This window comes from Pelophylax lessonae, assembly GCF_965119305.1.
Source record: "Pelophylax lessonae genome assembly, chromosome: 5".
NCBI classification, from domain to species: Eukaryota; Metazoa; Chordata; class Amphibia; order Anura; family Ranidae; genus Pelophylax; species Pelophylax lessonae.
Genome location: NC_138772.1, coordinates 115,883,666 through 115,897,584, shown reverse-complemented (window position 1 = coordinate 115,897,584; position 13,919 = coordinate 115,883,666). Strand labels below are relative to the sequence as shown.

At 39.2% G+C, this 13,919-nt stretch overlaps 1 protein-coding gene across 1 annotated transcript in view; it reads left to right on the top strand.

The window, feature by feature from the left end:
* The window catches only part of LOC309556717 (sodium channel protein type 5 subunit alpha-like), a 600,678-nt gene extending 594,018 nt beyond the window's left edge, over positions 1-6,660 (top strand). Inside the window, 1 exon segment of the mRNA XM_082259196.1 lies at positions 3,691-6,660. Coding sequence (XP_082115322.1) covers positions 3,691-4,925 — 1,235 coding nt within the window. The 3' untranslated portion in view covers positions 4,926-6,660.
* Positions 6,661-13,919: the final 7,259 nt, after the last annotated feature.

Below are 13,919 nucleotides of genomic sequence, written 5' to 3'. Positions count from 1 at the left end.
AAGAAAGCATCAAAAATGGCACCTGGAGCCCACTATATTTAGAGGCTTCAGAAATCTTATCTCCTGATCTATATTAATTGTTAAAGTCTCCTCCAAATGCAGAGTTTGCTGTGCAGAGAGAACTTCATGAACTCATGAACTACCCCAGGCTTACTACTGCAGTTCACATTTTTTGAATGCAGATTACGGAATTAAGCACTACTGCAAAGTATAAAGGCAAGTGGATAGCGGTATCTGCTCTCCAAATCAGCTCCTTTCTTTCCACTAGGTTCCAACCTAACGGTAGCCAAGAGTGCCGTTCATAATTCAAAGCTACTGCTGACAAAAGGTAGTGCAGTTAGGCTAAGTTGTCCTTTCCTGGAATCATTAAAATGTATATCCTCCCAAGGTTTTGGTTTCCTTTCTGATTATGTAGGGATAATTTAAAGCTCCTACTGGACTTCAGCCACTATCCACATCTCTGTGAGGGAGATTTCCCCTCACTTCCTGTCACGGTGATAAAGGGCTCACCATACAGGAAGTGAGGGAAAATCTACAACAGCGGCACCATAAGCAATGCCTGTTCTTTTATAAGTAGAGCATGGAAAGGCCAGAACACCTGCTAGCTTTATTTTTTTTTCTGTGTTCATATTGGAGTTTTTCCCTCGCTTCATGTGTTGTAAAACTGTTGGTACCTCTAGAGGAAGTAAAGGGAAAACTCCCTCAATAAGCCCTCGATTGCAGTAAAAACCAATACAGGATATAATCCTTTCTCACTCTATTTTAAGACTTAAACAAAGAAAAAAAATTACTTAAACTTTAATAACATCATAAGGGTGCACAATAATGCAACATACTTATTCCAGTCAGGTTAAGGGGGAAGTGGTAATAATAGATGTACCACCTTCTCATCCTTCAAGCCACAGGTAATGACTGTATAAGAAAAAGGAAATGTAGTTCTACCATGCTCCTAGCACTTTCCTGTTACAAAACCATTTTTTGCGAACGGCACTCCGTTACTTTAACTGACAAATGCACAAGGCTGTACCCAAAAAAAAAAATCAATGTCTTTTTCTTCCCCACAAATAGAGCTTTATTTTGGTGGTACTTGATCCCCTCTGCGATTTTTATTTTTTGTGCTATAAACAAAAAAAGAGTGACAATTCTGGAAAAATAACAATATTTTTTACCTTCTGCTTTTCTGCTATAAAACATTCCCAATAAAAAAAAAAATTAAAAATCTAGGCCAATATGTGTTCTGTTACATATTTTTGGTAAAAAAAAATTGATCGGTTTGCGCAAAAGTTATCGCGTCTACAAACTAGGGGAAAGATTTAGGTAATTTTTATTTATTTATTTATTTTTTATTAGTAATGGTGGCGATCAGCGATTTTTAGCAGGACTGCGACATTGCGGTAGACAGATCAGATACCTAACTGACACTTTTGGGGGGACCAGTGACATTATTACAGTAATTAGTGCTAAAAATATGCACTGTTACTGTACTAATGACACTGGCAGGGAAGGGGGTTAACACCAGGGGTGATCAAAGGGTTAAATGTGTGCCTAGGGGATGCTTTCTAACTGTTTGGGGGATGGGCTTACTGGATGAACACAGAGGCATGTGTTCCTAACTAGGAGGAACACAGGATCCCTGTATTCATCACTAACAGAACAGCGGTCTTCCGTGTTTACATCGGCAGACCGTCATTCTGTTTCCATGGGGAGCAATCATGGGTGCCCGGCGTACATCGCGTGCACCCGACTCGCTGATTGGCTCTCCCTCTAACCAATTGGCGCATGTGTGTGCCTTCAGCGACGCGCACGCGCCCACAATAACTGCTACATAAAGCGATGTACATATAGGTCGTTTCGCATAACAGAGCCGACCTGCTGCATTATAACTATGGCGGCTGGTCGGTAAGTGGTTAAGTTACAGGATGTAAGGCGCAGCACTGTGAAGTATGTTGGGTGCATTAGGCTATGGTGTAAGGCAGGGGTCCCCAACCCCTGGGCCACGGACCAATGCCAGTCCATGTACTGCTGATGACCAGGTCGCACAGCAAGAGGTCATTATCAGCAGGGCAGGGGATGGAAGGAGGTGCATATCGTTTTGGAGAGCTCCCCCCCCCCCCGCCCTCCTAATAGGATGACATCGCCGTGCAGGCCGGAGGGCTGGGAGAGGACACGCAGATTGATCATATCCTCTGCCTTGGTTCTTACTTCTTTATCCTTGTATGGGAAATTCCTCTCACTTTCTGTTTGGTCACCAGAACAGGAAGTGAGTGAAAATTTCCCTAGTGGGGACAGCATTAAAAACTGAGGTCCTAACCTTTCTTTGCTCTTCACTGTCAAAAACAACAAACATGTTTTGGTTGATTTTGCATTTTAAATAAATGTACCTATTAGATCTTATGCATACTGGGCATTTATTCTGCTGCTCCTAGGGGCATTTGACAATGTTTTTCCTGCCTCTAAAAGCCCTTGCATGTTTTCAATGCACACATATAGGCATATAGAGGAGTTCAGAGGCGGGGCTTTTAGAGGCAGATAAACGAACCCACTGTCAGTGTGTCCAGGAGCAGCACAGTTTTTGCAGAAAAATTGCCTGTTGTGCCTAAGCGCGTGTAAACCCGCCTAAGCACTAGGCGCAATTACCACTGAACATTAATTAATTTCAATGGCCAGAATAAATTATTATTCTGGCCAATGAAGGGAATTAATGTCCGAGGGCTTGATGCGCCTAAATAATGAGTTTACAAACATCAAGCTTTTTTTCTGCCAAAACTCTGCTGCCGGGAGTAAAGGAGTCTAGGAGAGTTAGCAAAACGTCCAGTGTACTGTACATGGGGCCTTATACTGTGAAATGTGCCAATATTCAGCCTAAACAAGTATAAATAAACTTCCTTTCAGGTAACCATCCTATTTTTTTTTGGGGGGGGGGGGAAACAGGCTTATCTGCGTAATTAGCACTTGAGAGCTTGTCACTCCTATGCATTGTTTTGATCAATTATGTATGGAAGAATTGCTTAAATAAAAACAAATATATGCTCGTTACTTTTTTTGTATACGAGTAATTTAAAGACTATTGAGCACTGGTCTTGACAACCATAAAAAAAATTACCATTGTGAAAATCTATAACTGTGCTGCAAGATCCCTTTTTATGAAAGCACTAATATTAACAGTCATTTGGGCTTACAATATTTTGATAATGCAACTTTATTTAAGTGTCATAGTGATGGGACAGTTTTATATGATTAATGCCTGACTGTCTAATAAAACATTTCAGAGGAACATCATACTACCGATGAAATCCATACATCTGATTCAAACAGTGTTTAAACAAAACACTGTGGTAAATATCCCATCAGTAATATGTTGTTCAACTGCTTCTGAAGGCTTGACTGTTCTCCTCTGAAAGCAATTTCTATCCTCTCTCTTTAGGAACTGATTTATTTCAAGAGTAGTGAGTGTTTATTTTGTGAATAAAGTGAATTCTGGTACTTCAATCATTAAATTAAGGATATAAATCAAAAACACAGGGCCCCATAACAAAATTCCTATTATTTTAATGCCTTCTAGTTGTATAAAATATTCTTGCAGACATTTATGATATGAAGTAATATTGTTCACATGTGTTATGTTTTTTTTTTTTTAACAAGAATGGACTTAAAATAGTTCTAAAAGTTCTCTCATTCTGTTTCTTGCAGGTATTGTGCTTTCTGATATTATAAAAAATTATTTTGTGTCTCCGACATTATTCAGAATAATCCGTTTGGCACGAATTGGACGTGTTCTGCGACTTATAAGAGGAGCCAAAGGAATAAGGACTCTTCTCTTTGCCTTAATGATGTCACTCCCAGCCTTGTTTAATATTGGTCTCTTGCTTTTCCTTGTTATGTTCATATATGCCATTTTTGGCATGTCAAACTTTGCATACGTAAAGATGGAAGGTGGAATTGATGACATGTTCAATTTTCAAACATTTGGAAACAGCATGATTTGCCTATTCCAAATCACAACCTCAGCAGGATGGGATGGCCTTCTTAGTCCAATATTAAATAGTAATAAACCTGACTGTGATCCAGACTTCCCCAACCCAGGAAGCTCTCCTGGGAACTGTGGAAATCCCCCTGTTGGGATTGTCTTTTTTGTTAGCTACATTATCATATCATTTCTTATTGTGGTTAATATGTACATAGCCATTATTCTGGAAAACTTCAGCGTGGCCACTGAAGAAAGTACAGAACCTCTAAGTGAAGATGACTTTGAGATGTTTTACGAAGTCTGGGAGAAGTTTGACCCAGAAGCAACACAGTTCATTGATTATTCTGTCCTGTCTACATTTGCTGACTCGCTTGCTGAACCCTTACGCATACCCATACCAAATAGGATCAAACTGATAGCCATGGATCTTCCTATGGTTAGTGGAGACAGGATTCATTGCTTGGATATTTTGTTTGCCTTCACCAAAAGAGTTCTTGGAGAATCTGGGGAAATGGATACTCTAAAAATACAAATGGAAGAAAAATTTATGGCAGCCAACCCATCTAAAATTTCTTATGAACCCATCACCAGCACCTTAAGACGCAAACAAGAAGAGGTGTCTGCCTGTACCATCCAAAGAGCCTATAGGAGGCATTTGCTTTATCGTTCCATGAAACAAGCCTCATTCCTTTACCGTCACAGGTCCAGTGATGGAAACATTATTGAAGAAGAGGCCCCTGAGAAGGAAGGCCTTATTGCCATAATGATGAATGAAAATTTTGGGCATCATTTGGAGAAAGTAGAGTCTATTTCTTCTACATCTTTTCCGCCTTCTTATGACAGTGTAACAAGGGACACAGGTGAAAACTTTGGGCTGGAACAAGAAGACTCTACAAAAAATGATGAGTCCACAGATTGTAAAATATGTCCAGACAGAGACAAAGAATCCTTTGTATAATCTTTGTTTTTTTTTTTTTTTTGTTTTTTTTCTGAAATGCTATCAGATATTGTTTACAGAATGTTACGACGTACAAGTGCACAATAGTTCTGGCAGCCTTCATGATTTATTTGTGAATCTAATGAATTAACTTTTCAATTGAACTACTGGGAATGAATGCTTTACAATTTGTTGGCTCTGTCTCAGTCAACGTTTGCTTTACATTTTTACATCAAAAACTTATGCAGCCTACGAAGTACTACCAGTGGTGTGGTTTTAAGTATGCTAATGTGTACAAGAGTAATGCAATGTATCTCTATACACAGACAAAACCCTGACTGTATACATTCATTTATGGTCTTATACTAGTGTGTTTAGTAAAGGTTATATATGACCTTATAACCTTGCATCTAAATTAAATCCAAATATCACAAGCTGCTGTAGCAAAACTATATACACTTACTGTATATGTCATGAATGGTCTTTCATAAATTTATATTTGATATTTTTTTTACATAAAAAAAGTTCTTTCTTTCCAAAGGGAGAGCAGATGGTTGTTTAAAATCTGCATTTGAAACTCTCGAATGATATAATATTTAAAAGAAATCTAAAAAAGGATTATTGGAACTTGCTGCTGATAACTGTACAAAATATTTGAACTGTTATTACAAGCTGACATGTAATTGCTTGGCATGGGTAATGCAAATAAAGCTTTTTAAATGGGTTAACTAATGTGTACAAAATATTTAGCCATTTATGTCTAAGGAAACTATCTCAAAGGAATTTTACACATTTTTGTTGTTGACCGAATATTAAAGAAACAAAGAAATTCCCTTTTTTGACCAATAAAATATTTTTGTGATAGCCAACCACAGATTGCACATTTTGTTGAATGGGCTTGATCACTACCCTGTTTTATATCCATAATTCTATTTCACAGATTACATGAAATGCTAGTCTAAAACCTCAATATTGGACGCCTTAAATCACCCACTGTATATTTATTTATTTTTTCTGTCTCTCAGGGAGTCCTCTGGTGACATCTTTGCACCTCAGTTCTTAGCTCTACCAACCTGTCAAGGCTTTTACAAGGGTGCCCTACTCTTGCCGCTAAATTCTGAATATATCTCTTTAATTTACATTATGCAAGGTGCTGCAGGATCAGGAAACTTCCTTATTTGACTTTGTAATGGCTAAGACTGGGGTTAGAGGCAGAAGGTATGGAGTAGATATCTTTGTTGTAGCCCCAAGGAATGTCTGATGGCAGTGAAGCCAGCCCATCAGCACCCACCCATACCATTTAGAGCTGACTAACCTTTTCTTCTCATCCTAATAAAAGACTTGTATCATCCAAACACAAGAGTTAACCAATACTAGTCCAGTATGTTGTTTACCATTCCTACCAATGTGTAGTGGTCAGCCCTTCATGCCAATCTTTATTTTAACCATATAGTCATGTGTCTTCCTTGTGTTCATCATATTGTGTAATAAGACTTTAGGCAACATTATTCTGGTAAATGCACTCAAGGCTTTACATAAAAATTGCATTTCATGCATAATGGAGTATAGGAGTTTACTGACAGTAGGGGAGAGGGTGGCACTCCATATATTGCCTCTAATGAGAAATATCAGTTGTTGCATTATAGAGTGCTTTCCCCTACACAAAACTGCACTTTATGTAGATGATTTATCAGAAAACATATAACTCGGATACAAATAGCTCTTAGTAGAATCTTCAACATTTATGTTTTTGCATGCCTTTTAAAGTAAATCCGCATTTGGCAGCTTTAAATAAACATTAGAATTACTGAGAATGGTAAAATCCCATGTACTAACATGGGCATGCTCACTAAGCTTCAGACGATTTTCCTCTGATGTCATATGTCAGGTTTTGTCAAAGCAGCAACACAGTCCAAATAGAACAACTGTTGCCAACATAATATAGAGAATCAAACAGGGCCAAGTAGAAATGCTTATGTACTTAAATGGGGCAGGAAAATATTAAAGCCTTTCCCAATGACAGTCGCCTCTAGTCTTTCTACTAGAAAGCAGGTGACCATCTGAAATGCTAGCTTCTATAGTCGACCAGTCTTATTAGGACCTGCTTGTTGTTCATTAAGGTGCAGCCATAGGTATTTATTCAGTTCTATAAGCATGTATGGTAGAATCACCAAAAGCATGAAATTTATTTCAACAGAATTTTTTTTTTTAAAAAACAAAAACATTTTTTCAAATATAAACTGAAACTACACCTAGAAAACTGTTTTTCTGGTAAGGTGGGGCTATGTTGGTAAAGGAGGATAAACTGTTCACTTTGTAGAGTTAATGCTCAATTAATTAAGTCCTTAAGGTGTGTTCACTTTAATCATCCACTAGTGTAAAAGCCAATTCCTTTTGTATTACCCTTGGCAGGTTCTTGGATATTCAAATATAGTTTTGTTTTAATTGAGATCAGTGAAAATTCACTTTGCTTATTGAACAGTCTCTACTCTCTACTCCATTAAATCATTAATCCCAGAGAATTGTTGAGCAGTGTACTATTGCATAGATCACATTGTTGACAAAGCAGAAAGTGTTTAACTACTTCTTCAAGAACCGCTATAAAGCTGAGCATGGTCAGTCAGGAGGGGTTCATTAGTGGAAGATCAAACCCACCCAAAATGCAAAAACCTGTTATGAATGAAGTTCGACCTTATGTACCACCTTCCATAGTATTAAATAGATAATTTGGGTTTAATATCATCGAATGCTCAATATATTGATTCTGTTATGCATTATTTGGAATTTGTGTAGCTCCAACTGGGTAAATAAAACTGGTTTAGCAGGAACTTTTGTCTTCTTGAAAAGTAAATTTAAATGCCTTAGACAAGAAGATGTACATTGATAAAAAATGTTTCCTAATGTTGGTATTTCAAGAAACTAGAGTTATACTCAATCTATACAGATAATGTTAGCTTATTAAAAACTGCATGAGAATTTTACTTTCCCTTTTACAGCAATCCTTGAGTGTGGTTCTTCAAATTTCTGTTGAATAATGGTAATTGAGCACCAAGAGTAAAGTCACAATGCTTGTTAATGTTCTGAACTATTTATAATCCTGTATCAGGTATTACGTGTATCATAACGGTTTTACACTTTTTATTTCACAAAACAAGCTTGGCTTATTGGATGTAACATTACAGAGTAACCCATAATGGCTAAGAGAGATGCATGCTTTCTCAGAATATTGACAATTCGTTCGGTCAAACATATGGCAGGATAGGAAAGAATGGAAAGTGGGAGTGTTTTCCATGGCAAAAAATTAAATTCAAGCTGTTTTTTTTATAGTCTGCAGAAATGTAAAGCCCAAATTTAATTTAAATTTTTAAAAATTCCACTAATTGTAAAAATAAAAAAGCAGCATATTTTTCCTCCCTGTAGACTCACTCGCTTTGTGATTCAGTGTTGAACCTCTTCTGGTTTGAATGATGCTCTCCATCATTCAGTTCCCTTCCTGTGAATGCAGGAGCAATGCCATGGTACCCTGCACTCACAATTCAATCATGCAGAGAACTTTGCTGACATCATTACATCAGCTCTTTGCATTATCGAGAACTGCCTAGTGCTGGAGGAGAGGAAGAGTGTGCCTCTTGACCTACAACAGGACTTCAGAAAAAAGATAAGTATAAAAAATACATGCAGGGAGGGGGGACATCTAGGGAAGGGGGGCTGGGGTGTGGTTGGGCTTTAAGAATTGTGTAAGTTAGTTGATGGGGACCCATAAACAGTCAGTTCGATCTGTCAGGAAAAAAAAAGGGACAACCTTGTATTTTATCAGATTGGATATAAAGTTAATTCATTGTTTAGGTAGGTGCTATGCATTGTTAGTACACTTTCCCAGAGTGACAAAGCAGGTCAGACTACATGTGGACCAGCTTTATAGGTGTAATCAAAACCTTGAATGGCAACATTTGTGAAGGATCCACGCCTTGCTTATCTTGGTGTGCCATGTGTCTAGTGCACCAATGTTTAAATTGCTATGCCAGAACATTCATGGAAAGGTTTTTTAGGGAGGCAATAAAATTGATTTCCAGTTCCAAAATTGCCAATTATAGTTGTATATGGTTTACCTGTGTGTAACATTTTAATGTCTATATATTCTTTTGCTCAAAAAATTGTTAAAGGCATCAGTTAATATTGATTTTACTGACAGTGTGTGCAACACTTCCATTGCTCTTACTGTAAGAATTCATGTCTATGTTGCACATGAAAATTTACTTCTACTCAAAAGTGATGTCCACCTGTCACCTATACAGCACATGTAATAAAAAGTTCCCATGAGAACTTCTTGTATTGACCTTGAATATACTTGAATAAAATGATCATTCTTTTTAACTTGGTGTTTTTTCTTTTTTTTTTTTATCTACTTTAACTACTTGCTATTGAAATCATGATAGTTTCTCAAGTTTTTAAATGTTTTTATTCTGTTAAATGATACACACAGTGCTGCTTGCCCCTGCCCCCTACTCCCTCATCACAGGATTTGATTAAAAGCAGCAGGATCCAATGCCTCCCGCTGCTCTCAGTGAGTCCAGTTAGGAGGGAGAGAGACTGCTGTCAGGCACAGTGCTTGGTCGAGTTTGGGCTCAGGTAAATATCTGGGAGGCTGGGGAGCTGGCTATGGTTTTTTCTTTTTACCTTAATGCAGAGAAGCATTTACAACTGCTTTAAATTGTGGTGCTTCACAAAAAAAGACATAAGATCCTTAAAGTGATTGTAAAGTCTCGTTTTTTTTTTAAAATAACAAACATTTTGTACTTCCCTCCTCTGTGCAGTTGGTTTTGCACAGAGCAGCCTGGATCCTCCTTTTCCCGGGTCCCTTGTTCCTGCTCCTAGCCCCCCCCTCCTCTTGAGTGCCCCCACAGCAGGCAGCTTGCTATGGGGACACCCAAGCCAAGCTGCAGCTCTGGTTGTTCATTCAGACACAGAGCTGCGGTTTGGCCCCGCCCCCTCTCTCTCCTGATTAGCTAAATGACTTTTATTGCCAGTGTGTGTGACTGTATCTCAGTCAATCAATTGGGAGAGTCCCGTAAGGCCAAGGGACTCGTGGGCATTGCTGGACAGAGATGGGGCTCAGGTAAGTATTAGGGGTGCTGGGGAAGCTGCTACACACACAGAAGGTTTTTGCTCTTAATGCATAGAATGCATTAAGAGCAAAAACCTTCTGACTTTACAACTCCTTTACAGTAAATATCAGTCTTGATGGAGAAGTTTGTTGAATTGAAATAGTTCCATATACAGTATAAGTCACAATTTAAGAAAAGGTGAGTTCTCCTTGTGCAGCTTCTAAAGATATAAATGTAATATAGTTAATGTAAACATCTATTGCATCAATTAGTTCTCGTCAGTTGTAATCCACACTGTTTTAACTAATGAACACAGGACTGATATTTGAAGGATTTAGCACAAAAAGCATGAATCAAGCACGTATTAATAGTTTTTACAGTCTACACTGAAGGCAGTTCTTATGGCACATGGAACTTTGTATATGTCCCTTGGATTAGGTACCTTGGATAAGTTTCAGTATGTAATTATGGCAGATGCATTATGAAACACATGTATAGTGCCAAATACATAAACAGCTCAACAAAAATCAATTAACTGATACAAATCAGTAATGTATAAAATAATCTCTCAAAATAAAGCATGAGGAATGCTGCTAGGTGATCATACATAAAGTGCAGTAGCAACACCCAAGTTAACTACAGGTTTAACTTCATGAGTCTTGCAATATTGTACACAATAATCAGTGGCAAAGTATTGGCATGGCAAAATTGCTGAATAAAAATATAGCTATATAAGAGCAAAGGAAAGCATTCCTAGTAGATATATATTATTAGTACATTCACTCAGTCCAGGTTCTTCATCATAGTAAGCCACATGTTGGAGCTGCAATATTTGCATGGGCATTAAACTGCTGAAAATTGAGGAAAAGTACATCACCCTATTTAGTTCCTTAGGGTAATGAGACTGCATGAAAAGTTAATCCATCAAAAATATCAATAGCCCTGAGGGGCATCCAAGAGGGGGGGGGGGGGGGGGGGTAATCCGTAATACTGGCTGTGTCTAATTTAGTCTTAGAAAAACAGCAGAAAGCATTTCAGTTTTCTTCCAAGTTTAAAATTGTCTCCCTTTCTGTGCCTGCGCAGTTTCCCCACAGTATTCCGTTTTCATTTTGTCTCATTTTACATGCTCCTCCAATTGATTTTTGCTCCCTGCTTCCACAGACCACAGCACAGAGCAATCTCTGGAGGCACTACGGGCTCTCAAACAAGGGTGACTGGGTACACAGGTGCAAATTCCCACTGCTGCATCTGTCGTGAGTACCCTTAAAGGGTAACTCCACTTTCATAGGGAAAGAAATAGCAAATAAAGGAAAAATAATATAGCTTTTACAATTGCGACACAAATCATATTGTAATTAAATATGTTTTTAAAAATTGCCTTTCCTTTTCAATCTGCAGCTGTTGTATTTTTCTGAAAATGCAATGCAATATGGCTACCTGAAGCGGTTCTGTACACAGAATGTATACTGACCACACCCCAGAAATATAACTTCCCAGAAGTCTGCCTAAGATGCAAGTCAGATTTCTGGCATCCCCTGCAACAAAAATAAAATTTTTGGTGAGATACTCCCAATAGGAAAACGTCTAAAGGGATGCAGACCCAGCAGCTTTCCTCATTAGAGCCCAGCAGCTGCCACAGCTGATAGCTAGTTATGAAACCACTTTCATTAGACCCACTCAGCACAGAGGCACAGAGGAACAAACAATGATTTCTTCAGAATAACAAAAGGTAGGAATCTGCAACAAAGTTTGTTAAAATCCTTGTAATGTACAGAGATCACCCAGAGGGGAATGCTTTTTTTCTCAACAAAAGTGGAGTTATGCTTTAAAAGGGATCCCACTCACATGGCAGATCAGAAAGGGACTAGGGCTTTGGGACCTGTCAGGTCTAGTTCTGCTAGCAGTTCAGAGGGGGTCTGCTTAGCCCCCCTTGGAGATTCTGATATGGTTAATCTGGACTGTTGCACAATTCCTATATTTTTCTCTGCCTCTTCAGAAGCACCATACTTTTCCTATTTATCTATGAAGGAATTTGCTGTAACCATGTCTGTGTTCATGGAAAAATTGTCTGACCTTTTAGAGACTTCAGACTGCAGGGGCAGTAAGCAAGCCCCCTCATCCTCTTGCCCAGAGCCTCCCTCTGTTCTTTCTCTGCCTGCCCTCAAGCTTACTGATGAGGAAGAGGAGGATGGTGCTGCAATGAGTTCTGAGAACTTTGCACAAGAAGAGGACCCATTGTCAAGCATTCCCTTTAAAGCTCAAGCGATTCTATTATTTATATCCTTTGCAGATGCAGTATGGGCGTGTTTAAAACTGGAGCTACAGACATTGACATTGCCAAAGGTCACGTGTATGGGTTCCTTAAAGGCCCTCTGACCTGCAAAATCTTTCCTTATACACTGGCTGCTTAATCTTGTGTTTTATGGTGACTGGCTTCACCCTGGTAAGGTGTGTACCCTTTCCAAACAATTTTTCTCAGCAATATCCTGTTGAGAAGGGGCTTTTAAAGAAGTGAACTGCTCCACCTGTAGACCCAAGAGCTTATTCTTGCCATAACAAAACCTTGACAGTTCCTGTTGTAAATGTTCTTCCTGGCTCTATCAGGTGGGATGAATCCTAGCTTTTCTAAATTTGATTTATAGACCACCCTTTGATCCCATTAGGGATATCCCTCTGACTTCCCTTACTCTAAAGGTTTTCTTTCTCGTCACCATCACTTCTGTGAGACAAGTCTTTGGGTTGAAAGCATTGTCCTGTCAAGATCCTTTGATGGGACTGCACTTGGATAAGGTTATCCTGAGGCCCAGTGCTTCATTTCTTATCATGGTGGTTTCTGCTTTCAACCTTAAAGGAGAGGTACAGCCAAAGCTTGTTTGTCTGAAGTCCGCTCTATGCTGATGTCACAGAGTCGACCGTGGAGTCCGGAACCACCTAGATCCCTGGACCGACACCCAGGTCAGCTTCTCAGTGAGCCGCTGAGAGCCTGACCTGGCCACTTCCGCTCCCTCCACAGCTTAGTGCTCCAGTAAATGAGGAGGGGGCAGAGCAGGGAGGTGCTGACTGAAAGTCTCATTGATCAGTGAGAACCAAGCGATTGGCGGTGTTCGATCACTCTGTCCTCAATGTAGAGGCACAGGGGGACAGATGCAGCATCAGGCCAATGCTGCATCCACCAAGGTAAGTATGAATTTAAATAAAAGCATTAACCCATACAACTCTTTTTACCAGGACATTGTCTTACGTTCTTTGTGTCCTGAAAGGCATTCTAGGGAGGTCTCTCTCCATTGTTTGGATGTAGTGCAAGCTATTCACATCTGGCTGACTGTTCGTACCTTAAGTCACCTTGTTGGGGCCTGTTGGTCATTATTTGCTCTGTTGCCCACCTCTCAGTTAGACTGCTTTGGGATTCCCAATTGGACGCTGAAATTACAGCTTGTGTCTTGTGATGAACAGTCAAGAAAATAGGATCTTATCTTGAGTTACACCACAGGACACAGGCCCCTCCCGGCTGTATTTGCAATTCACTGTTATTATTGCTTGCTACAAAACTAAAGGTGGGCTAGGATTGTGAGCGGTTAAGCTGGGCCCTCCTTACAGCTTTGCTTTGCCAGTGTTCAATTACCCAAAAGTTGCGTCTTAACCCATTGGTGAATGAATTCTGTGAAGTCTGTGCCCTGGGATGTACTTTAAAAAAAGGAATAGTAAAGGTAAGATCATAATCCAATTCATTATCATACTCTGGCCTCTCACCAATCTTCTTTTTCTGCTGTTGCTCCCTATCTCACATAAAAAGCCAACAACTTTGAGGTTGATTTTCTAAAGTATGTATCTTCACCTTGGAGTTGATTTACTAAAACTAGGGAATGCAAAATCCGGTGCAACTTTGCATAGAAACCAATCAGCTCCTATT